Here is a 24,290-nt window from a genome sequence, read left to right as displayed (position 1 = left end):
TAACCGTATCAACACCATACGACCACCACCTTATTGCATAAGAGCTCTCTGGTCTGATATATCTCCCATCCAACGATAACGAGCTGACGGTAACACTATCTCGCAGTAACTAACTGGCCGTATCACCATCCTAATACGGCCACCTCCTTACCGCATCACTCACCTAGCGATAAGACGTTAGACGTATCGTCATCATCCATCCAACGATCCTCACCGTCCGATCCACTTACGACCAGCACCTTATTGCTGATCCCTTTACGACCAGCACCTTATCGCAAGTGTCCTTTACGACCAGCGAGTTAACAACAATACTTCATCACCATCACCCTCTTAATCACAGTAAGTATATCATTACCGTGGGGATCTGGTTCGACAACTCCACGAGCCGAGACATCTAAGCACTCCGACGACGGTTACCTCCCTATCGCCCACTTTCACTTTATTTATATTTGATCGAGTGTCTGACTTGACCGCCGGAGGCCCCTTAGGCCCGCACCATCCCGGTGTCCCTTAGGCTTCACGATCTCTTTTCTCTTTCTGTGTGCAGGTTATTTTCGACACGTAGCTGGTCCCCGAAGTATCCGACACGACCCGACAAGACTTTTGACCGACGACCCGTTGACTGTCAGACTTTCCGACCAGTAGACATTTTAGCGTCTACAATTTGGCGCTAGAAGGAGGGGGCCAGCCACTAACTACCGAAAAGACAAGCACCATGGAAGGAGACATGTCCAACGCTTCTGTGGATTTTTCATCACAACTTGCTGCACTCACTGCCCAGATGCAAGAAAACGCTGAAAGATTGAAAGCTTTGGAGGAGGAGAACACTACTGTCCGAGCCGAGAACATGTTACTGCAAGAAAGAATTACCGAGTTGGTGGTTCCACGAAGACAAAGTTTGGGGGACAATAGACCACCTCCCAGCAGTTCTGAAGTAGGAGGACCATCTAATCGCCCAACTGAAGGAGTTGAAGGAGATGTCCTTCGACCAAGGTGACAATGCGAATAATTTGTCGGATAGGATAATTGATGTGGAAGATCATCAAGTCCGATTGATTTAGGGATCGTAGAGTTGTAGCTAGAGACCAACTACGATCGTCGAATTACGAAGTAATTCGCGGCTAACTTCGATCGGATCCTACAACGGGTTACACATAAGAGTGACAAATTGATCTAGGATATGACTAGTGGGAGTGAGATATAATCATGGGAGTGTCCCATAAACATATCTCATAGGCCTAAAAAGGAATTAGGCAAAGATAGTACAAAAAGGCCAAAAACAGGGTTTTTGGGCCTAGACCGGTTCGGGTACTTCTAGGACTCGGATTGGGCTGAATTTTGGAGGGTTAGTTGCTGATATAATAAACATTATATCTGCCAATTTTCGTGGTGTTTGGACACCTCCTCCTTAGGGAATTGAGAAAATATCAATAGTTGCTATTTTCGACTATTTCCCTAAATCTTATTCTAAAGGGTGTTTTGGGAAACCTAAAAGGAGGTGGATTCTTATTAGGGTTCTATATAAACACTCTTAGGGCAGAGAATAAGGTGTGGATTTTCTCTCTAAGCTTTCTTACTCTACCACATCAAGTAGAGAGGAGAAAGTGAGCTAATTCCCATTAACTATCTATCTAGTCAAAGAAGAAGGTGTTCTTCTTTCCAACCACCATTGGTGTGCTAGCTATACAACAAGGTGGGAGATTAAATTGATTGCTCGTGTCCCAAGTAGAGGAGCTACACTTGAAGCTCTTGGTCTTCTTCAATCAATTCAACTAGTTCGAGGGAAAAGCGATTAAGGTAATCTACTATCTCCATTAGTTTAATTACTAGTTTTGCATGTGATCCTGGGGATACTAGTGTAGACATTAGATGTCTTATTTCCGCTATAAACACTAGTATAAGGGTTTAAATCCCTACACCAACACCCCCTCACAACACTACTGCAGGCTTCACCACCAGCCAAGTGGGGATAGGATCCGCAAGTGCGCCATTCATAGCTCCAACACAGACCTTTCAACCAGCTCTCACTCAACAGCAGACCATGGCTGCTCCTCTTTACTCATCTTCTACTATTGCTATGCCTACCATCTTCCCTATGCCTACTCAGCCCACCATGGCTTCTAATCCCTTATTGTTTTCACATACAGGTACCCCTTTAGAGCAAGATTTAGCAAAGAGGCTAGCTGAAATGGAGGCCCTGATCACTAGAACTCCAGGAGTCCCGACCCCCTTCAAGAAGAGTCTTCCTCAAAGTTATGCCGATTCTCCGTTCGTCGATGCAATTGCTCTAGTGGAGATGCCCAGAAAGTTCACTTTTCCCAACATGAAGATGTATGACGGCACCTCTGATCCGGACGATCACATAGCCTCTTACAAACAGAGGATGTTTACTGCTGCGATTTCAAGGGATTTGCGGGAAGCGTGTATGTGCAAGAGTTTTGGGTCTAGTCTGATTGGCCCAGCTCTGCAATGGTACACCAACCTCCCTCATAACTCAATTGCTTCATTTGCCCAGCTCATAGACACCTTGTCGAGCAATTTGCGAGCAGTAAGAAGATGGATAAACTCTCTGGTGACCTCTACCGAATCCAGCAACGAAGAGGTGAACCACTCAGAGAGTATGTGGGAAGATTTAATCGGGAGAAGGTGTCAATTCCTTACTACAACCAGGAGACAGCAGTTGATGCATTCAGGAAAGGTTTACTGCCAGATGGGGAGTTGTACAAAGAACTCACCAAGTTCAATTGCACAACAATGGAGGATGTTCTTTCCAGAGCCTGAGTTGAAATTAGGTGGGAAGAAGACGAAGCCCACAGGAACAGATACTACTCACAGGAAGATAGGTCAAGAGACCGTCACTCAAGAAGATACGAAAGACGGTCAGAAGCCAGGAGCAATGATCGTACCCAACCAGACGACCAATTCCAAGGGAGAACAAGAGGCCATTCAACCCTCCACCTAATCGTCAGAACGAGAAACCGCAAGGACCCATCCGTACCAAGATTCCAGAATACAACCTCAACATTGAACCAAGTGAGGTGATTGCAGTAATGAAGGGGATGCGTAACACGGTAAGGTGGCCATGGAAGACAAAGACGCCAAACGACAAGAGGGATACTAGCAAGTGGTGTGAATTCCACTCGGACCATGTGCACACTACTGCAGATTGCATTGCCCTCAAGCTTGAAGTTGCTGAGCTCCTAAAGAGGGGTCACCTCATCGACTTACTAACAGATAAAGGCAAGAAAACTATGTCCCAAGGAGACGCCCAACCCAAAGAGCCAGAGGAGCCGATCCCGACGTTGACTTGCAACATGATCACAGGTGGCTCGGAAGTGAGTAGAGTAAGCCACTCAGCAGCCAAAAGAAGTGCACGAATCGCAGCAAATCCAACTGCCCACTCGACAGAGGCGTCAACCCCAACTTTCACCAACCAAACCATCAGCTTCGTTGACAACGAAGTCTCAGGGCTCGTCAACCCTCATCATGACGCTCTTGTCCTCTCCCTCACTATTGCAAATGTGTTAGTTAAGCGCATACTCATTGATAATGGATCCTCCACTAATGTCTTGTTTCTTCATGCCTTGCTAGGAATGGGACTAGAAGAATCAAGCATCTGCCGACGTTCTACTGTCCTTATAGGATTTAGTGGAGAACAAAAGTATACCTTGGGAGAAATCGCGTTACCGGTATATGCAGGAGGAATCAACCTTAGCACCACCTTTGTGGTACTGGACTGCCCATCTACTTATAACATGATCCTTGGAAGACCTTGGATCCATGAGATGAGGGCAGTACCATCAACATACCACCAAGTACTTAGGTTCCCAACACCTTGGGGAGTACGGGAAATCAAAGGAGACCAAGGAGCCTCCAGGAACTGCTACAAGAACACGATGAAGGCTCCTAAGAAGCCCTTGTAGCAATTACAGAATAGAACGCCCCTTAATTCAAACCTCAACCAACCAAGCATGGAGGAGCTAGATGAAGTCCAAATTCACCCTGACATACCAGAGCACAAAGTCCAAATTGGAGCACAGCTAGCTCATACTCTTAGAGAAAAACTCATTGAATTCCTAACCGATAACTCTGATTGTTTTGCTTGGTCTCATGCAGATATGACAGGGATAGACCCCTCTATAATAGTTCATGAATTACAGGTAGACCCTTCCCATACCCCGGTCAGACAGAAAAGAAGGAAATTCGTACCAGAACGCAACAAGGTGATCAACGAGGAGATCCAGAAGCTACTTGACATCGGATCAGTAAGAGAAGTGCATTATCCAGATTGGCTCGCTAATATGGTGGTTGTAAAAAAAGAAGAACGGTAAGTGGCGGGTATGTATTGACTTTACAGACTTGAACAAAGCATGCCCGAAGGATTCCTTCCCACCACCTCACATTGACATGCTAGTAGACGCCACAGCCGGTCACGAACTCTTGAGCTTCATGGATGCATTCTCGGGCTACAATCAGATCCTTATGCATCCAAACGACCAAGAGAAAACCGCCTTCGTCACGGAAATAGGTATATTCTGTTACAAAGTCATGCCTTTTGGACTAAAAAATGCAGGTGCCACCTACCAGAGGCTGGTAAACAAAATGTTCGCCAACATGCTAGGCGACACTATGGAGGTCTACATCGATGATACGTTGGTCAAATCCTTAGTAGCAGAACAACATTTGGAACACCTCAAGCAAGCATTCGAGGTGCTCAGGAGGTATAATATGAAACTAAACCCTGCTAAATGCTCTTTTGGTGTGTCTTCTGGAAAAAATTTAGGTTATATGGTGACTCAAAGGGGGATCGAAGCTAACCCAGATTAGATCAATTCGGTGATGGGTATTCCTTCCCCGAAATGCATCAAGGACGTCCAGAAGCTTGCAGGGAGAGTAGCGACACTTAGCCGATTCATTTCTAAGTCTTTCGAGAGATGCTACCTGTTCTTCACCACTCTGTGAAAAGGGAAAAATTTCGAGTGGTCACCCGCATGTGAAGAAGCTCTACAACAGCTGAAGAGATACCTCACATCCCCACCACTGCTCTCCAAACCAAAAGACGAAGAAAAGTTGTTCATGTACCTTGCTGTTGCAGAGACAGCGGTAAGTGTAGTACTTGTTTGTGAAGAAGACAGTAAGCAGCTGCCTGTTTACTACACAAGCAAGTCATTGCTAGATGCTGAAACTCGATACAAACAGCTAGAAAAGCTTGCCCTTGCCCTTGTTACTGCAGCCAGGAAGCTAAGACCTTACTTTCAATGCCACCCAATTGTAGTGGTTACAACTTTCCCAATAAAGAATATTCTCCACAAACCAGAGCTGTCTAGGAGATTGACCAAATGGGCAGTGGAATTAAGCGAACATGACATCAGCTACCAGCCAAGGACAACGATCAAATCTCAGGTACTAGCTGATTTTATTGCTGACTTTACACCTAACACCTTAGTGCAGGCACAAGAAGAATTGCTCCATCTCCAGGAACATAGCCAACTCAAATGGACCTTATCAGCAGATGGTTCCAGCAACATGAACGGAGTCGGACTTGGCGTTGTTCTCACTTCCCCAGAAGGTGACCTAATCCAACAAGCAATAAGACGTGGGTTCAAAGCCACCAACAATGAAATAGAATACGAGGCCTTAATCGCAGGAATGAACCTGGCAAAGGAGATGGGAGTCTAGAAACTTGCAGTCAAATCAGACTCCCAACTCGTAGTTAACCAGCTACAAGGAACCTACCAGGCCAAAGACGTGAAGATGGCAGCCTATGTGTCGCATGTAAAAGAACTGAAGGGTCAGTTCACCGAGGTTAGTTTTGAACAGGTACCCAGGCTCGAGAATGGGCACGCTGATGCCTTGGCCAATTTAGGGTCATCAATTCCAACCAAGGATGCACAAACTATCCCCCTAACGCTACTTCAGTGGCCGGCAGTATGGAAAACAAAGCCTTCAGAGGTAGCGGTTACAGATGCAGAAGAGACCTGGATGACACCAATAATCAGGTACTTAACTAACGATGAGTTGTCACAGGATCGAAATGAAGCTAGAAGACTCAAAGTCAAAGCTGCAAGGTTTTGCATCATGTACGGCCAGCTCCTTAAGAGATCATACTCTGGGCCTTACTTGAAATGCATCACCCAAGAGGAATCCAAGTATGTCCTCAAGGAATTACACGAGGGGGAATGCGGTAACCACTGTGGCGGTTGCAGCTTGGCCAATAGAGCACTGACTGCAGGTTACTACTGGCCGACTATGAGAGTAGACTCTACTGACTATGCTAGACGTTGCGACATCTGCCAGAGGTTCGCCCAAACTTCCCACCTCCCTCCAGAGAAGCTAAGCTCAATCCTATCCCCATGGCCTTTCATGAAATGGGGGATGGATGTAGTAGGCAATCTACCAACGGCCCCAGGCCAGAGAGTCTACGTGCTTGCTGTCACAGACTACTTCACCAAGTGGGTGGAAGCCGAAGCCTACCACCAAATCAGAGACCGCGAGGTAAAAAGTTTTGTTTGGAAACATGTCATTTGAAGGTTTGGAGTTCCCAAGGATTGTCACAGACAACGCTTCACAGTTTATCAGCTTTGATTTCCAAGACTTCTGCAAGGAGTGGGGAATCAAACTAAGCTTTTCGACTCCTAGACACCCTCAATCCAATGGGTAAGCAGAATCGTCAAACAAAACGATAATGAACTCACTGAAAAAACGACTCAAGAAGGCTAAAGGCGCATGGGCAGATGAACTACCAGGAGTGTTGTGGTCGTACATAACCACTTCAAAAACCCCAACTGGGGAAACCCTATTTTCCCTTGCATACGGTTGTGAGGCGGTAATACCGGCTGAAACAGGAGTCCCCTCTGCCCGATACCAGTGGACCACAGAAGAGAGCAATTGGGAACTACTTAACCATAATCTGGATACAGTAGATGAGGTAAGGGACATAGCGGCAATCAGGAATGCCGCATACCAACAAAAAGCAGCCAAACATTACAACAAGAACGTCAGGGTTCGTGCATTCAAGGTTGGCGACTGGGTTCTGAGAAAAGTATTTCAAAATACTAAGGAAACAGGAGCTGGCAAATTAGCCCCTACTTGGGAAGGCCCATACCTCATTACCAAAGTAGTGGGACAAGGAGGTTACAAACTTCAATCAAAAGATGGCCTCAACATAGGCAATAGCTGGAATGCCATTCACTTACGAATGTACTACTTCTAACTTTGAAACTTCTCCTATTTTTCCTTTTTTTCCAAAAGATCACCTACTAACTTGGGCGTCGGAGGGTTGTTGGCTACGCCAAAAACCACCCCTCACTATCTACGTGTGATGACAGGAACTGTCTCCAGGACACAACAAAGTAGCAAAAACGATAAAAGGCTGGACGTCAGAGTCGAAGTCCAAACCACCAGAAGAGTTCCGCACTTCGACTGGGGGGGATGAGGGGATGAGGATACTATTAGAAGACTATGAAGAAACACAAGAACAATATCGATGTCATTTCACTACAAGGGCATCTAATTACCCATTCAAGTTGGGACAACAAGATGCTAGCCTCACCTGAACACAGTAAGGTGCTGGCCGTATCACTTGTATAAGTTTGGATTCGTAATCCATCCAAGTTGGGACAGTAAGTTGCTAGCCGACGCTTGAACACAGTAAGGTGCTGGCCGTATCCCTTATATAAGTTAGAATTTATAACCCATTCAAGTTGGGACGGTAAGTTGCTAGCCGACGCCTGAACACAGTAAGGTGCTGGCCGTATCATTTATGTGAGAAAGGATTGGTAATCCATCCAAGGTGGGACAACAAGCTGCTAGCCGTCGCCTGAACACAGTAAGGTGCTAGCCGTCTTCCCTTCATTAGACGATATCAAAACCACCCAACTAAAAATCATAGTACCATGTCTTTAAAAGAAAAATCACAATGAAATCCAGTGGGTTCACCTGAACCGTCAAAATACAAGAAGTCAACTCTACAAACAACATATATCCGACGCGTGTCATCCGAACAAAAGGGCTGAGTGCTAACGACACACGACGACGACTACATATAGTTCGTCATCAAGGAAAAGAAATCAACAACACACATAATATTCTAAACAAGTCAAGACAAAGGAAAGCACTAATGAGGCGAACCACCTCCAGTTGCATCATCGCCCCTCATCACCTCGTCCATATCTATCGTCATCTCTCCCGCCCGCCGTTCCGCCAAGAGCTCCTCGTGATGAACCCGCCAGGCCTCTATGTTATCATCCATATCCCATCCGTCGGGCCCATTCTCGCGGTACTCGACGAACAAGTCTGCACGGGTCCGTAACGGCGCGTCAGTCGCGATCTGATCCCTCTCACAGGGAAATTCATCAACTAGTTGTTGGTTGTACGCCGCTTCTCGCTCCAGCACAGTGTACCGCCCCCGAAGATCCTCCAGCTCTCTCTCTCAGGCACACATCTTGTCACCCTGCTCCTGAAAGGAAAACGCCTGGCTGTCGTAACGAGTCTGCAATTGGGAGAATGATCCTGTCAACTCCGCAACTCGGTCCACACTCTCGCTCAACTGACGGCGGGAGGAAATCGATGCCATGAGAGCCTACCAAGACCCAAAACGAAGATGAGCATGTAAATATAACAAGAAATAGCTGCAACTTGAGTAAGAGGCAAATACCTAGTATTGGTGCGAAACACCATAGTCCGCACCCCCGCAGGGACCGTAAGCAAGGAACTTTTGATGATCCTCAGAAGAGAGCAGCTGGTCCCCTCTAGTAGACAAAAAGTGGAACTATCAAAGGGAGAAGCAGAAGGATGATGCCTCCACATGGGAACCCCACCAGAAGACCCAGATAGGGGTATCGCCGAGTAAACCGGCTCCGAAGCTGGGGCCTCCTCGGTAATAGGAGCAGACGAAGAAGAATGCAGAAGAAAACTCGAACCGGTGCCTGCCTTGGACCTCTTCCTCTGGCCACCCTCCTCGCGTAAGCACCAAGGATGTAGCCGGAACCCACCAATTCTGACGACACAAAAGACTCTGTACTCGCTGCAGGAGGTGAGAATAAGATCGGCGCACCAAATACCTCTTGGTGATGATGAAGCGCACTCCGTATCTCGACAGCCGCAGCAGGAGGAGGAACTTGACTAATCAAAGTTCTACCAGGGATGAAATCCCACAGAGGAGTACTCGAAACAAGAGAATGAGACAGAAGGAAAGCGCTACTTCTCTCTGGGTCACGACTTTCGAGCAGCTGGGAAATCCTCTCTTTCCAGCCACGAAGCTTCGCAACGTTCTGATTGTTGAACGGTAACAACATATATGGCATACTCAAAATAAACGGTAACATACTTACGGGAGTCTTGCCAACGGGAAGGAATCTGACCTACCCCCCGGTCACCGAACACCAGGTCACCACGTGCAAGAAAATAATTGGTTTTCCACTTTCGGTCGGTATCCGGCAAACTAGTGATCAGAAGAACACCAGGTTTTCGCAGCTTGATGCCATACCGATCCTTGTCCCTAGAGTGACTCGCCAAGTGGTAGAAGCGGAGGACATCGCTCGTTGAGAGATCTACGCTTTGTAGGTAGGCCAACACTTCCAAACACAACAAAAGCCTCCACGCGCCAGGCATGAGCTGCGAAGGAGCTATTTAGTAATGATCTAAGACCCCGTGAACCAAGCAGGGGATGGGGAATCTAAACCCCATGGAGAAAGGAGTCGTGTACAGTGCGGTCCAGCCGCCATGATCTTCGTCAATTAGCTCGTTTGGTTGAGGAAGCCTGAGCTCTATAGTGTCGGGAATGTTATACATGAATCTTACATTCTGAAGTCCCTCCTCCGTAATAGTGGAGGTCGGGTTTTCAGATAAGCGCTTCAAGGATGCACGTTTTTGCGCCAACATCCGTCTAAATTTAGAAGGTTCTGGCGCATGAGTCGGACCAGAGGAACTACCATGCTGACGGTGACTCATCTCATAAGGCAAAGTCTGTATGGAAAATAGACAAGGTTTCAGACCCTACAAACGACTAAGTGAGGCTAAGGAAGTGAGCAATAGTTGGCTTGGTGTGCAATAGTTAGCTTGGTGTGTGCAGTCAGTTAATCAAGCTTAGTGATAGTTCAATCAAGGTATCAAACCTAGCAGTAACCCACTCAAGGTATCAAACCTAGCAGTAACTCACTCAAGGTATCAAGCCTAGCAGTAACTTACTCAAAGTATCGAGCATAGCAACAACTCGGTCAAGGTATCTAACCTAGCGATAACTAACTCAAGGTATGAATCTCAAAAACACATGCCAACAAATAAGGAAAGTAACTTAGAAGATCAAACGCTATAACATTCAAGAACGAATCAAGAACAATTTAAGAACACTAAATTTCAATCAAAGAACTCAACAAAATCAAGTAGGAAAGAGAAAAATACCTTATCAAGGTGAAGAATCCCCAGAATCTCTCTCCAAGCTCCAAATGGCAAGTGAAACAATGGGCTTTCACCTCTTTTTATAGGGTCCAACCCAAGGGGTACCCCCAACTCCTTCCCGCGAGGTAGTCTTTCGCGCAAGTATATTTGAACACTGATACGCGAAGAACATAGGCGTCCCAAGGACCCAAGACATATCTGAGGCATACGCGGGAACCGAGTGGGCGACACCCGGACAAAACGAAGCAGAGAGATCTGATCATCCAAACAAGGTGCAACAGGCCACTGACCGTCCAAACGACCCGCGCGCAAGAAAGAGTTGGTCGTCCGAACGGCAAACGCGCAAGAAAGAGCTGGCCGTCCGAACGCCCAGCGCGCAGGAAGGAGCTGGCCGTCCGGACGGCCAACGTGCAAGAAGGAGCTGGCCGTCCAGACGGCCAGCACGCGCCCACGTGGCGCACCCCTGGCCAAGCGCGCATGAGCGCGCTGGGCGTATCCCAAACGCCTAGCGCGCGCCACGTGGCGCGCTCCTATGCGCCTGTGCGCAGGAGCGCCCTGGGCGCGCTCCGGGCGCCCAGCGCACTCCCATGGAGCCTGGCGCCCAAAAACATACTACCGACGCCTGAAATGTCTGATTTTTTCACATGGCACCCCTCTTCGCAACCACTTTTCCATCCGGACGAATCCTCTCGCGATTCTGTCAGACCAAGTATCTGAAACTTATCGGAACCTCAATAATACGAGCACGACACTCAACCTCGAAACAGCCATCGGTACGATACAAAGTGGCACTCCCACTAGTAAAATATGATCGAGACGCGCACTCTTCCGCTGAAACGGTCATACCTCACTACTCTCTAACTCCGCATCCGAACTTAGAGAGTGGGGGGCAAATTATATGGGGAAATATCTGCCCCAGGAGGTGCCCGTAGAATTTAAGAAGAACCGCTTGGCAAGGGTAAAACCCGCGAGGCTAAATAAGAAGGCCCGATACTGGCCCAAGTCGCTACTTCGGTCACCGAATCCATACCCGCTTGACACTAAGCGTATCTGACACATGTCACGCGATAACCACCCGCCGGTACTAGGCAATCTTACGGCCAGAGGATTATTGCACAATCCATAACCGCACAAGTGGTAAGTATTCCGTGTCTGCCACTTAAAGACGGGCGTTACCGGCCAGTAGCTTACCGCACACGCGGTAACATCTTGGCCGTCCCTCGAGAAATTCGAATATCTATCTGATGGTCAGATCCTCTAGCCCTTAACGTATCTCTCAGGAGTAATGACACGGAATAAATACGTCGGTTACTAGCTGGTTGTCATCAAGGCAATCCCTCTCCACCACTATAAATACGAGAAGCAAAACTCAGACAAAGGCATCCAATATTCGACAACAGTACTCGAGTAGCCTAATCCATTCTCTCCACTCACTTGCTTTCTGATAAACATTTCAAAGATCTTCTGATCTTCTCAAAGTCTCCGACTCATCATCTTAGAAGTTGGAAGATAAGAGTCTGATAGTCACAAATCAAATGACAACTAGCTAACCGTATCAACACCATACGACCACCACCTTATTGCATAAGAGCTCTCTGGTCTGATATATCTCCTATCCAGCGATAACGAGCTGATGGTAACACTATCTCACAGTAACTAGCTGGCCGTATCACCATCCTAATACGGCCACCTCCTTACCGCATCACTCACCTAGCGATAAGACGTTAGACGTATCGTCATCATCCATCCAATGATCCTCACCGTCCGATCCACTTACGACCAGCACCTTATTGTTAATCCCTTTACGACCAGCACCTTATCGCAAGTCTCCTTTACGACCAGCGAGTTAACAACAATACTTCATCACCATCACCCTCTTAATCACAGTAAGTATATCATTACCGTGGGGATCTGTTCCGACAACTCCACGAGCCGAGACATCTAAGCACTCTGACGACGGTTACCTCCCTATCGCCCACTTTCACTTTATTTATATTTGATCGAGTGTCTGACTTGACCGTCGGAGCCCCCTTAGGCCGGCACCATCCCGGTGTCCGTTAGGCTTCACCATCTCTTCTCTCTTTCTGTGTGCAGGTTATTTCGACACGTAGCTGGTCCCCGAAGCATCCGACCCGACCTGACAAGACTTTTGACCATCGAGCCGTTGATTGTCAGACTTTCCGACCCGTAGACATTTTACCGTCTACAGTTGCTCATATCGAATCTTTTCGATATTTTATATTTCTCCCATTTGTCTTCTTCGAAATAACTCTTATTTCAAGGAAGACACCATCCTCGGACGATTTGCAAAGTGTATATAGAAAGTTGGTTTTGGCATGTTTTAGCCTCCAAGACACTTAGCTTCGTTCGGGCTTTATTTGAAGCTCGGCGAACCGTGTTTGTTTAGTTTATATCTCCACCCTAGACCTAAGTTCTGGTCAGGGCTTAGGTAGGGAAATCAAGGCGCGCTTCTGTATTCCAGGGTCGTTCGGCAAAATGAGATTTCAAGGAGTCGACCTGACATCCGCAGACCTCTCTTACTCTTCTAAGATCCAGAGTAAATATCTTACCAGGGATGACCTCGTTAGGTTTCGAGTCAATACAATGTTTAAGACGCCTAGGAGACTCATACCGACCTCCCAATTCTGGGTTTAGGTGGCAGTACTCTTTTGGATTCGTCTTCCTAATGACTTGAATTCGAGTAAGCCCATTTCTCTCTTGATCATTTTGTTGGCTTATTGACTTGGTCAAATTTGACCATTATTTGGATCAACATCTAGCATGTTGTTTGCTAATGCCATGGTGTCCAATGGCTTGACGACATAAAGGCTGAGGTCCGAATTAGATGTCGTTCCTCAAGTAATTCTAATCCGGTCGCGAAATCTTATGGTATTTTTGGTCATTAGGCTAAGGAATGCCCATGGTATGACACTCTCTATCCCGAAACACATTACACAGGTGATTTACACATCTCGGACAACTAAAAATTACCAAAGGAAGTTCTTTTTTGTCCTTATAGCAGTAAATTTGATTGGGCTTCTGAGTGGGTTAAGAAAGTTGAAGAATCAAGCAAAGCAAAATGGTGAAGTATCAAGCAAAGGAAAAAAAATGAGATGTTTTCAATCTGAATTCCCTATGATCCGTTTTGTCGTGAATTTATGAAAAAGATACAAAACGATCTATTAATGAAGCATATTTGATTTTCTGACTAGTTTATTTGTCCTAAAGTTTTTATATGTCGATTTTCTCAAATAAGACAAAATAACCTTGTTATTCAAGGAGGCTAGGTGTGACAATACCCAACTCAGACACAATAATCTTGTCATTCAATGGGGCCAAATGGGAAAACACCTAAATTTAAGGGTTATTTCCCAAATAGACCCTAACTTTGTGACCAGCTTCTTGCCTAGCCTCTAGCTTTATAAAAAATTCTCAGATGACCCCTTTTTTCAGTTACTGTTAGAACACCGTTAACGAGTCATCATTTTCTCTCCTACATCTCACCACCTCTCTCTGCCACCTCATCTTCTCGCCACCTCATCATCTTCTCGCCACCTCATCGTCTTCTCCGGCAAGGTTCGCCGACCGACCAATTTTTGACCGGCGACCTTCAAACATAAAAAAAAAAATTATTTGGCTCTCTCCTCTCTCTCTCTCTAAACACTCCGGCGAAGGGAAACCCTTCGCCGGAGTACGTCGTACTGACCTTGAACAGATCTGTTCAAGGTCTCGAAAATAGTTGTTTAAGGTCAGTTCGACCTACTCTGGCGAAGGCTTTCCCTTCGCCGGAGTATTTAGAGAGAAAGAGATAGGAGAGAGCCAAATAAAATAAAATAAAAATTAGAGAGAGAAGAGAGAAAAAAATTTTTGATGTTTGAAGGTCCTAATAAGGCCGGCCAGATCTGCCCAAAAGAGGCATGCATGGAGCGGCCACTTTTAGGGAAATAGAAACTAGTTTCTATTTTCAAGGGTTTCCTTAATCTTATTCAAAAGGACTTTATGGAAACTTGATAGGGTTTTATTCTAACCTAGACTTATATATAATGTCTCTCAGGACTTAAATAAGGTATGAAAAATTCTCAAGAAGCTTTCAACCTCTATAACATGAAGTAGATAAAGAAAGAGAGAAAATTCTCAACTATCTATCTAGTCAAAGAAGAAGGTGTTCTTCATCTAACCACCATTGGTGTTCTATCTAGCAACAAGGTGGGAGATAAAGGTGATGGTTCGGTGTCCCAAGTAGAGGAGCTACAATTGGAGCTCTTGGTCTTCTCAAAGCAATTGGAAAGGTTTGAGGGAAAACTAGCGACAAAGGTATTTATGCAACTAGTTTACTTTGTTCATCATTATTACTTATACATGAGATCCTGAGAATACTAGTGTTAGACATTAGATGTCTGAGATTCCTCTTAGAACACTAGAAGACACCATAAGCCAACAGTGGCGTCAGAGTCTCTTGCACATAGCTAATTTTGGCTAAGTTTCAGACCAATCTATGCTAGTTAAGATATATATAGTTATGTCTAAAAGTGTTTTGGACTTGTCAATTTGGTAATTTTGAATGTGATTTAATGATTATTCAAGTTGATTTTGAAAATTGTTTATTGAAAAGGTTTCAAAACATCTATTTTGATCTATTTTGGTTTGATTAAGAGTTGCTTTTCATTGTTTAGAAATTTTGAAAACAAAATTTGGTTTTTAGAAAGAGTTCTGAAAAAGGGAAATAGCAACTTAGGGTTGCAAAAAAAGAAAGAGAAAGGAGAGGCAAGTCGGTTGGGAGTTTTTTAGAAACTCCCATAATCCGGCCGGATGCACATGCAAGCTCCTGATCGGACGCGACAACTGCACCAGACGCGTCTCGGGTATAATCGAGACCGTCTCTGTTTGAAGCAACCGAGAGCGTCTCGGGTTTGCCCAGAACGAGACACGTCTGGAAGCTTCCTTGGTGCGTTAGACGCGTCCAAGGGCATCCGAGTAGGTCTCGGTCTTAGAGACCTGGACATAACTACTCAGACTCGACAAGACGCGTCTGAATGTCTTTGGACGTCTCGGGTATAACCGAGACGTCTAGAAATGTCCGATCTTTTACAAGACGCGTCTAGGACGCGTCTGGAGCAAAGACCAGCATCCTGGCCTATGACCAGGACGCGACCTGGCCGAGATAGACTCGGGCTAGGACATGTCGGCCTTAAAGCCGTGCCATGTCCGACCGATGTCTAGGGCCTTGCTAGGCTTAGGCCGGGACTAAGTCTTAGGCTTTAGTCAAGACTTGTCTCGGTACTTTTCGAGCTAGTTCAAGGACCTTAATTCGAGTGGGAGTTTTTGTGATTTTTTCGCGATTCCAACCAAATATTTCCGAAATTGACCTGGGCCATTCGGGAGCCCAAGCGGAATTTTTCTTAAAAATTGGTTTTGGAAATCATAAAAGTCAAGACCAAGACCAAGACGCACCATTAGTCTGATTCTACGAATAAAGACTTAAGGTCCGTATGTGACATAAAGATGTCGACAAAAGTATCTCCTGGATCATCATGCATATATAATTGTTAGCCTTAAATATTATATGAATGCATGTGATGTGAATGCGGAAACTAGTATGACCATAAAATTTGTTTTATTATATTCTTGTTTTAAGAACGGATGGGTGCAATTTGTAATAATTTTAATTTCAAATTTATAGGATCTGCGAATCATTTGAGTCTTGTAATTAGAGTTTAGGGTCCAGGAGTCCATTGAAGAAGCTCAAGGAAGGAATCCTGATTCAAGTGGGAGAAATCAATGGAGGTTCAAAGATGGCGATCCAAGCGCACCAAAAGGCGAAACAAGAACTACCGAAGGAGATTAGATCTTCTAGCTCAGAGGCCATACTAGGATCCATATGTGCTTGATTTACTTTCTCGCTCGCATTTACGTACTTATTTACATTTTATGACGGTGGATGGTTAGGCTAAATAGTTCACTATAACACATGCTAGATAAAACGTAAAAGTCCCTAAAAGTAATTTTGAGTGAAGTGTCTATCCATATGTGTTTGATTTACTTTCTCGCTTACATTTACTTACTTATTTACGTTTTATGACGTGGATGGTTAGGCTAAATAGTGAAGGAGTTGAAGGAGATGTCCTTCGACCAAGGTGACAATGCGAACAATTTGTCGGATAGGACAATTGATGTGGAAGATCATCAAGTCCGATTGATTTAGGGATCGTAGAGTTGTAGCTAGAGACCAACTACGATCGTCGAATTACGAAGTAATTCGCGGCTAACTTCGATCGGATCCTACAACGGGTTACACATAAGAGTGACAAATTGATCTAGGATATGACTAGTGGGAGTGAGATATAATCATGGGAGTGTCCCATAAACATATCTCATAGGCCTAAAAAGGAATTAGGCAAAGATAGTACAAAAAGGCCAAAAACAGAGTTTTTGGGCCTAGACCGGTTCGGGTACTTCTAGGACTCGGATTGGGCTGAATTTTGGAGGGTTAGTTTCTGATATAATAATCATTATATCTGCCAATTTTCGTGGTGTTTGGGCACCTCCTCCTTAGGGAATTGAGAAAATATCAATAGTTGCTATTTTCGACTATTTCCCTAAATCTTATTCTAAAGGGTGTTTTAGGAAATCTAAAAGGAGGTGGATTCTTATTAGGGTTCTATATAAACACTCTTAGGGCAGAGAATAAGGTGTGGAATTTCTCTCTAAGCTTTCTTACTCTACCACATCAAGTAGAGAGGAGAAAGTGAGCTAATTCCCATTACTATCAATCTAGTCAAAGAAGAAGGTGTTCTTCTTTTCCAACCACCATTGGTGTGCTAGCTATACAAAAAGGTGGGAGATCAAATTGATTGCTCGTGTCCCAAGTAGAGGAGCTACACTTGAAGCTCTTGGTCTTCTTCAATCAATTCAACTAGTTTGAGGGAAAAGCGATTCAGTTAAAGAAGAAGGTGTTCTTCTATCCAACCACCATTGGTGTGCTAGCTATACAACAAGGTGGGAGATCAAATTGTTTGCTCGTGTCCCAAGTAGAGGAGCTACACTTGAAGCTCTTGATCTTCTCATAAGCAATTGGAAAGGTTCGAGGGAAAACTAGCGAACAAGGTATTTATCTTTCTAGTTTTAATTAATGATTATCATAGGTTTATGCATGTGATCCTGGGAATACTAGTGTAGACATTAGATGTCTTAATTCCGCTATAAACACTAGTAGAAGGGTGTAAAACCCAACAGTGGCGTCAGAGCCTCTTGCAATTAGCCTATCTTATCTAAGTTTTGGACCAATTCCATGCTTTTCTAGATAGATTATTGTGTTTAAAAGTGTTTAAAACACAAAATTTTTGATTAATTTTGAATAAGATTCAAGTATTTGTCAAAAGATTTCAAAATTTGTTCTTGAAAAGAATTTCAAAACCTAAAATTTTGATCCAAATTGGTTTGATTAAAAGAGTTGTTTTAAGTTTTTTGGAAACTTGTGAAAAACAAAATTTGGAAATTTAGAATAGTTCTAAAAAGAATTTGAAATATTTTAGAAGTGTTTCAAATTTTGGAAAAAGCAATTTAAAATTGCAACACAAAAAAAAAAAGGAAACTATTGAGTTTTTTAGAAACTCAATAGGTCCGGCCAGGAAGCTTCCTGGCCGGACCAGTAGCCTGGAGGACGCGTCCCAGATTACTGTTGGATGCGTCTGAGGACGCGTCCAGCTGCTCCAGGTCGCGTCTTCCAGACGCGACCAGTAGCTTAACTAGGACGCGTCTTCCAGACGCGTCCAATAGCTACTACCAGACGCGTCTGGGGTCCTGGGTGTCTCGGACTAAGTCCGAGACACCTAGTGCTGGTCCGGTCCAGCACCAGATGCGTCTAGGACGCGTCTGGTGCTTGGACTAGCGTCCTGGCTCCGGCCAGGACGAGATCAGGCCTATTGGCCTCGGCTCGGACATGCCGGTCCTATGGGCCGTGCCATATCCGGACCTTGTCCAAGCCCTTTTGTGGGCTTGGGCCGGGACTTGTCTAGGACTTGTTCCGGGTCTTTTCAAGGCTTTTCGGACCACGAAAAGGGACCACTATTCGAGTGGGAGTTTTGTCCAAATTTTCTCCCAAAATTCCAATCCAAATATTTCCGAAATTAACCCGGGCCATTCAAGGCCCAAACGGAATTTCTCTTTAAAATCAAATTTTAAAATCAAACCAAGACACACCATTAGTCTAATCTTTTGATGTAGACTTAAGGTGCGTACATGACATACGGATGTCGACAAAAGTATCTCCCGGATATACATGCATATATAATTGATAGCCTTGAAATATATTATATGATTGCATGTGATGTGAATGCGGAAACTAGTATGGCCATAGAATTTATTTCTTATTCTTGTTTTGAGCACGGATGGGTGCATGTTTTGTAATAATTTTAATTTCAAGTTTACACGATCTGCGAATCGTTTGAGTCTTGTAATTAGAGTTTAGGGTTTATGAGTCCATTGATGAAACTCAAGGAAGAAATTCAAAGGCGAGTGGGAGAAATCAATGGAGGTTCAAAGACGGAGATCTAGACGAACTAAAAAGGCGAAACAAGAAGCAAACCAAAGGAGATTAGATCTTCTAGGTTAGGGGCCATACTAGGATCCATATGTGCTTGATTTACTTTCTCGCGCGCATTTACTTACTTATTTACGCTTTATGTCGTGGATGTTAGTTAGGCTAATTAGTTCACTAAAACGAACGGCAGACTAGCGTAAAAGTCCCTAAAAGTAATTTTGAGTACAGTGCCTATCCAAATTAAGACACTCCTTGCGCCCTTGTTCGAGGAAGGTGGGTCGGCCTTCGCAGAGTACCTCCTCTACCCTGGGACATTGCGGGTAGGCCTATAGAAGAGGCCTACATGTTTAAATGGTTCTACTCAACGAGATCAGCAAGAGAGTCTTGGATACTCGAGGCAAAAGGATGGATTTTACACTAAACATGTAATCCATCAACCGAGAATCATATGGTATGATCAGTGAAAGTATTCACTCACCTAAATCAATGGGAATTAAGGGCAGGGCCCTAGTCCGCTTAATCCTTGAGAGATGGGATCTCGGAATCGCATTATTCATCTAGGGACACGTTTTATCTTGAATAATGTGGCAAAAACTTAGGACTTTTTGCAAAAATTATCGAATGTAATACTTAGCAAAATCCTTTTTCTGTTTCATGTAGTTTTACTATGGCAAAAATCAATCTTTTCAACCTATGTTCAATCCTTGATGAGGACAAATTGAACATGGATAACTTCCTTGATTGGGAAAAGAGATTGAGAAGTGTTCTCAAATCTACAAACAAAGAAAGCGTACTGGATACCCCTATTCCAAGAATAACTGCGAACTCAAAGATTGAGGAACAAAAGCAGGCCAAAAGTATCCGGATGAAATCAATTTCAGTAACTTGCCTTATGTTGGCAACCATGGAGCCTAATCTTCAAAAGAGATTCAGGAAAATGGATGCGCACACAATCATCCGTCGATTAAGGGACATGTCCCGAAACAAATCACGGTTGAGGAAGTACGGAACTTCTAAGGCAATCCGGAGAGGCATTGGAATGTCTGAATCAAAGAAAGAACTTCAACTGATTCAGAAGAACAAAAGGAAAAAGGAAGGAACTCACGATTCCGACCAAGGCATCTATGTTATCGAAGTTAACTTAGCAAATACATTTGATTCTCAATCCTGGGTATTCGATACCGGATGTGGTGCTCATATCATTTATGATGTGCAGGGCCTTAAGGGAATCAAGTATTTATCTGGAAGGGAGCTTGTCCCACGAGTAGCAAATAGAGCAACGGTTGATGCGAAAGCTGTAGGAACTTTCAGTCTACCTTTGGAAACTGGTCTAGTTTTAGAACTTCATAATTGCTATTATGTACCCTCTATTTCTAGAAACATTATCTCAGTCTCAGAATTAGACAAAGAGGGATATCACCTATTAATAAAAAACCAGCGTTGTTCTTTATACAAAGGTGAAATGTTTTATACCAGTGCTAAGCTATACAACGGTCTCTATATTACGAATATTGAGAACGAAGTCTTCAACATAGAAACCAATAGGCTACGGTCAGATGATTCAAATCCAAGTTACCTTTGGCATTGTCGTTTGGGTCACATTAACATGACACGCATGAAGAAGCTCCATGAACATGGACTTCTAGGTTCGTATAATTTAGAATCATATGACACATGCGAATCATGTTTAATGGGTAAAATGACGAGGTCTTCTTTTAAAGGAAAAGGAGACCGAGCCAAAGAACCCTTGGAACTCATACATACGGATGTATGCGGACCAATGAGTACTCCGGCGAGAGGTAACTATGGCTACTTCATCACGTTCACGGATGACTTCACTCGTTATGGTTACATATACTTGATGAGGCATAAGTCCGAATCGTTTGACATGTTCAAACAATTTCAGAACGAAGCAGAGAATCAACTTGGCAAGAAAATAAAAGCCATTCGATCCGATCGAGGTGGTGAATATTTGAGTCAAGAATTTGACGATCATCTTAGGAGTTCTGGTATAGTATCTCAACTCACTCCGCCAGGAACACCCCAGATGAATGGTGTTTCTGAAAGGAGAAATCGCACCTTGTTAGACATGGTTCGATCTATGATGAGCTTAGCAAATCTTCCAAACACGTTCTGGGGGTATGCTCTAGAAACGGCTGCTTTCACACTTAACCGAGCTCCGTCAAAAGCTGTAGAAAAGACGCCATATGAGTTATGGTTTGGAAAGATTCCAAAGCTGTCTCTTCTCAAAGTCTGGGGATGCGAAGTTTATGTAAAACGCTTACAAGGAGACAAACTCGCACCTAAATCAGACAAATGTCTCTTTGTGGGCTATCCAAAAGAGACAAGGGGTTACTACTTCTACCACGAATCTGAGAACAAAGTGTTTGTTGCTCGAAATGGTGTCTTCCTTGAAAAGGAATTCCTTTCCAAACAGACAAGTGGGAGAAATGTAGATATCGATGAAATTCGATATGAGCAACAAATAAACACAGATATAGAAATATCAAGAGGTTTAGCGGCTCCTATCTATACACAAAGTATGGAAGAGGAAAATGAGGTCGAGAGAGTACCTCCCGCTCAAGTCGAATCAAATTCGCAGGAGACATCTCAACTAGTTGAGAACACTCCAAAAGTTGCTCAGGCCCCTCGTAGATCTCAAAGGCTCCAGGAATTATCTCAGAAAACAGATATCCTACTGTTAGAAGATAATGAGCCGAGTACCTACAACCAAGCTATGACAAGCCCCGACTCCGAAAAATGGCTAAAAGCCATGAGATCGGAAATGGATTCCATGTCAGAAATTCAAGTATGGAACTTGATCGATTTGCCCGATGGAGCAAAACCAATCGGATGCAAATGGGTTTTCAAAGTAAAAACTGACAAGGATGGAAACGTTAGCGTTTTCAAAGCTAGACTCGTGGCAAAAGGATACAAACAGATTCATGGCATAGACTATGATGAAACCTTTTCACCTGTCGCAATGCTTAAATCCATTCGGATCATTCTAGCAATTGCAGCTCATTATGATTATGAGATTTGGCAAATGGATGTCAAAACCGCCTTCCTGAACGGACACTTGGAAGAGGATGTGTACATAACACAACCCGAAGGTTTTGTAGATTCCAAAAATGCTGGAAAAGTTTGCAAGCTTAAGAAATCCATTTATGGACTCAAGCAAGCAAGCCGGAGTTGGAATCTTCGATTCGACGAGAAAATCAAAGAATTTGGATTTCTCAAGAATGCAGAAGAATCTTGTGTTTACAAGAAGGTTAGTGGGAGCGACCTAGTTTTCTTAGTCCTTTATGTCGATGACATATTAATCATAGGAAACAATATTCCGATGTTGGAATCAGTTAAAGACTGCCTTCGGAAATGCTTCTCTATGAAGGACTTAGGGGAAGCAGAATACATATTGGGAATCAAGATCTATAGAGATAGATCAAGGAGGATGATCGGACTTCGTCAAGAAACTTATATAGATAAGATTCTTCAACGGTTCGAGATGACAAACTCCAAAAGAGGATTCCTTCCCATGTCACATGGTATGGTGCTTAGCAAAGATCAGTGTCCTAAGAGTCCTGATGAGCTAGCACACATGATGAAAGTACCCTATGCTTCGGCAATAGGATCAATCATGTACGCCATGATCTGCACTCGCCCAGACGTCTCATATGCTTTGAGCATGTGTAGCCGTTACCAATCAAATCCAGGCCAAGCGCACTGGCACGCCGCCAAGAATATCCTAAAGTACCTGAAAAGGACTAAGGATCATTTCCTGGTATATGGCGGGGAAGATACACTAAAAGTTGTAGGCCATGTGGATGCAAGCTTTCAAACGGATAGAGACGACTTCAAATCACAATCTGGGTTCGTCTACTATCTGAATGGAGGAGCGGTATGTTGGAAAAGTTCCAAGCAGAGCACAGTTGCAGACTCTACCACTGAAGCAGAATACCTAGCGGCCTCGGAAGCTGCAAAGGAAGGAGTCTGGATCAAGAAGTTCATGATAGAACTTGGTGTCGTACCTGGCATGGAAGAGGGCGTGACTCTCTATTGTGACAACAACGGAGCTATAGCCCAAGCCAAGGAACCAAGAGCGCACCAAAAATCCAAACATATCCAAAGGAAGTACCACTTGATTAGAGAAATCATAGAGAGAAAAGATGTGGTAATTTGCAAGGTTCATACGGATGATAACGTTGCAGATCCGTTAACCAAACCGTTACCTCAGCCCAAACATGATTCACACATGAGGGACATTGGTATAAAGCGCATTGGGGAATGGCAACAAATGTAATTTGGATTCATAATAGAGTTTATGTGCCTAATTACTTACATTCGATAAATAAAATAAAAGAAATTTTATTTTGTCCTTAAAATTTGGTTTGGTATTTTAAGAGACAGTCCACACGATAAAGAAAACGCTCCGAGTAGGCTTGTCAGATACGTGATCTGATGAATGAAACCCTACTAAGTGAACTTGGAGTGATTCATTATCAATTCCCTAGTCCAGGTCATTGCATGGACAACAATGACTCACGAAGACTAGTACGGGAGTCGATGGGATAGCGCAGTTTCATGGGCTATAGAAATAGTGTATTCGATTCGACTACGTGAGTGCATAATAGGGATTATACACTAGAATAACCCTCAACGTGAGAAGTTCATCCAAAGAATGATGAAATCGTCAAACTTCTCACAAAGACAAGATTGAAGAGATTCCTCAAAACATGAGTGCTCAGCTCATCTTATGTAAGGAATGTCTGACTTTGGTTCCGTTAAACGCCGCGCCGTAAAAGGAGGTTATAAAGGCGGATACTGGGAAGGACAGGATAGACATGAAGTTGAGTGGGAGCGCAAGAATGGATTATGTCCTCCTAACCATGTTAGGGTTCAGTGTCCTCGGGCCACTTGACGAGCAACAACTGAAAATGCATGGCCGTGCTCAAATGGATTAAAAGTTAATCATTTGTTTTGACAGTTGTACTCGAGATCAAGAAAGTCTGAATGACGTGACGTATCAGATGGGATACTAAGTGACATGGGAATCGAGCATTGTACTTGTTCTAAGTCCAAGTGGGAGTCTGAAGGAGTTGAAGGAGATGTCCTTCGACCAAGGTGACAATGCGAACAATTTGTCGGATAGGACAATTGATGTGGAAGATCATCAAGTCCGATTGATTTAGGGATCGTAGAGTTGTAGCTAGAGACCAACTACGATCGTCGAATTACGAAGTAATTCGCGGCTAACTTCGATCGGATCCTACAACGGGTTACACATAAGAGTGACAAATTGATCTAGGATATGACTAGTGGGAGTGAGATATAATCATGGGAGGGTCCCATAAAC

The 24,290-nt window shown here is 44.1% G+C and overlaps 2 protein-coding genes across 2 annotated transcripts; both read left to right on the top strand.

Moving 5' to 3' along the window:
• Positions 1-5,754: 5,754 nt before the first annotated feature.
• Positions 5,755-6,585, top strand: LOC147557693 (uncharacterized). Its single transcript, XM_086658921.1, has 2 exons — positions 5,755-6,299; positions 6,531-6,585. The coding sequence occupies exons 1-2, from the start codon at positions 5,755-5,757 to the stop codon at positions 6,583-6,585; spliced, it is 600 nt and encodes a 199-aa protein (XP_086515047.1).
• Positions 6,586-6,685: 100 nt separating this feature from the next.
• LOC147557692 (uncharacterized) lies at positions 6,686-7,213 on the top strand. Its single transcript, XM_086658920.1, has one exon. It carries the CDS (start codon positions 6,686-6,688, stop codon positions 7,211-7,213), a length of 528 nt encoding a protein of 175 aa, XP_086515046.1.
• The last annotated feature ends 17,077 nt before the right edge of the window (positions 7,214-24,290 follow it).

Source organism: Eschscholzia californica, unplaced genomic scaffold, assembly GCF_041429995.1.
Source record: "Eschscholzia californica isolate CP2 unplaced genomic scaffold, dmEscCali1.0.p SCAF_2, whole genome shotgun sequence".
Lineage (NCBI taxonomy): Eukaryota > Viridiplantae > Streptophyta > Magnoliopsida > Ranunculales > Papaveraceae > Eschscholzia > Eschscholzia californica.
Note: the sequence above shows the minus strand (reverse complement) of the source record. Positions and strands in the feature narration are given on the sequence as shown.

Excerpts from the sequence above, each read along its gene's own strand:
- LOC147557693 (XM_086658921.1), top strand. The coding sequence starts at position 5,755 with ATGGCAGCCTATGTGTCGCATGTAAAAGAACTGAAGGGTCAGTTCACC. Across the intron at positions 6,300-6,530 it reads CGTTGCGACATCTGCCAGAG|GTTTGGAGTTCCCAAGGATT; the intron begins GTTCGCCCAAAC and ends TGTCATTTGAAG.
- LOC147557692 (XM_086658920.1), top strand. The coding sequence starts at position 6,686 with ATGAACTCACTGAAAAAACGACTCAAGAAGGCTAAAGGCGCATGGGCA.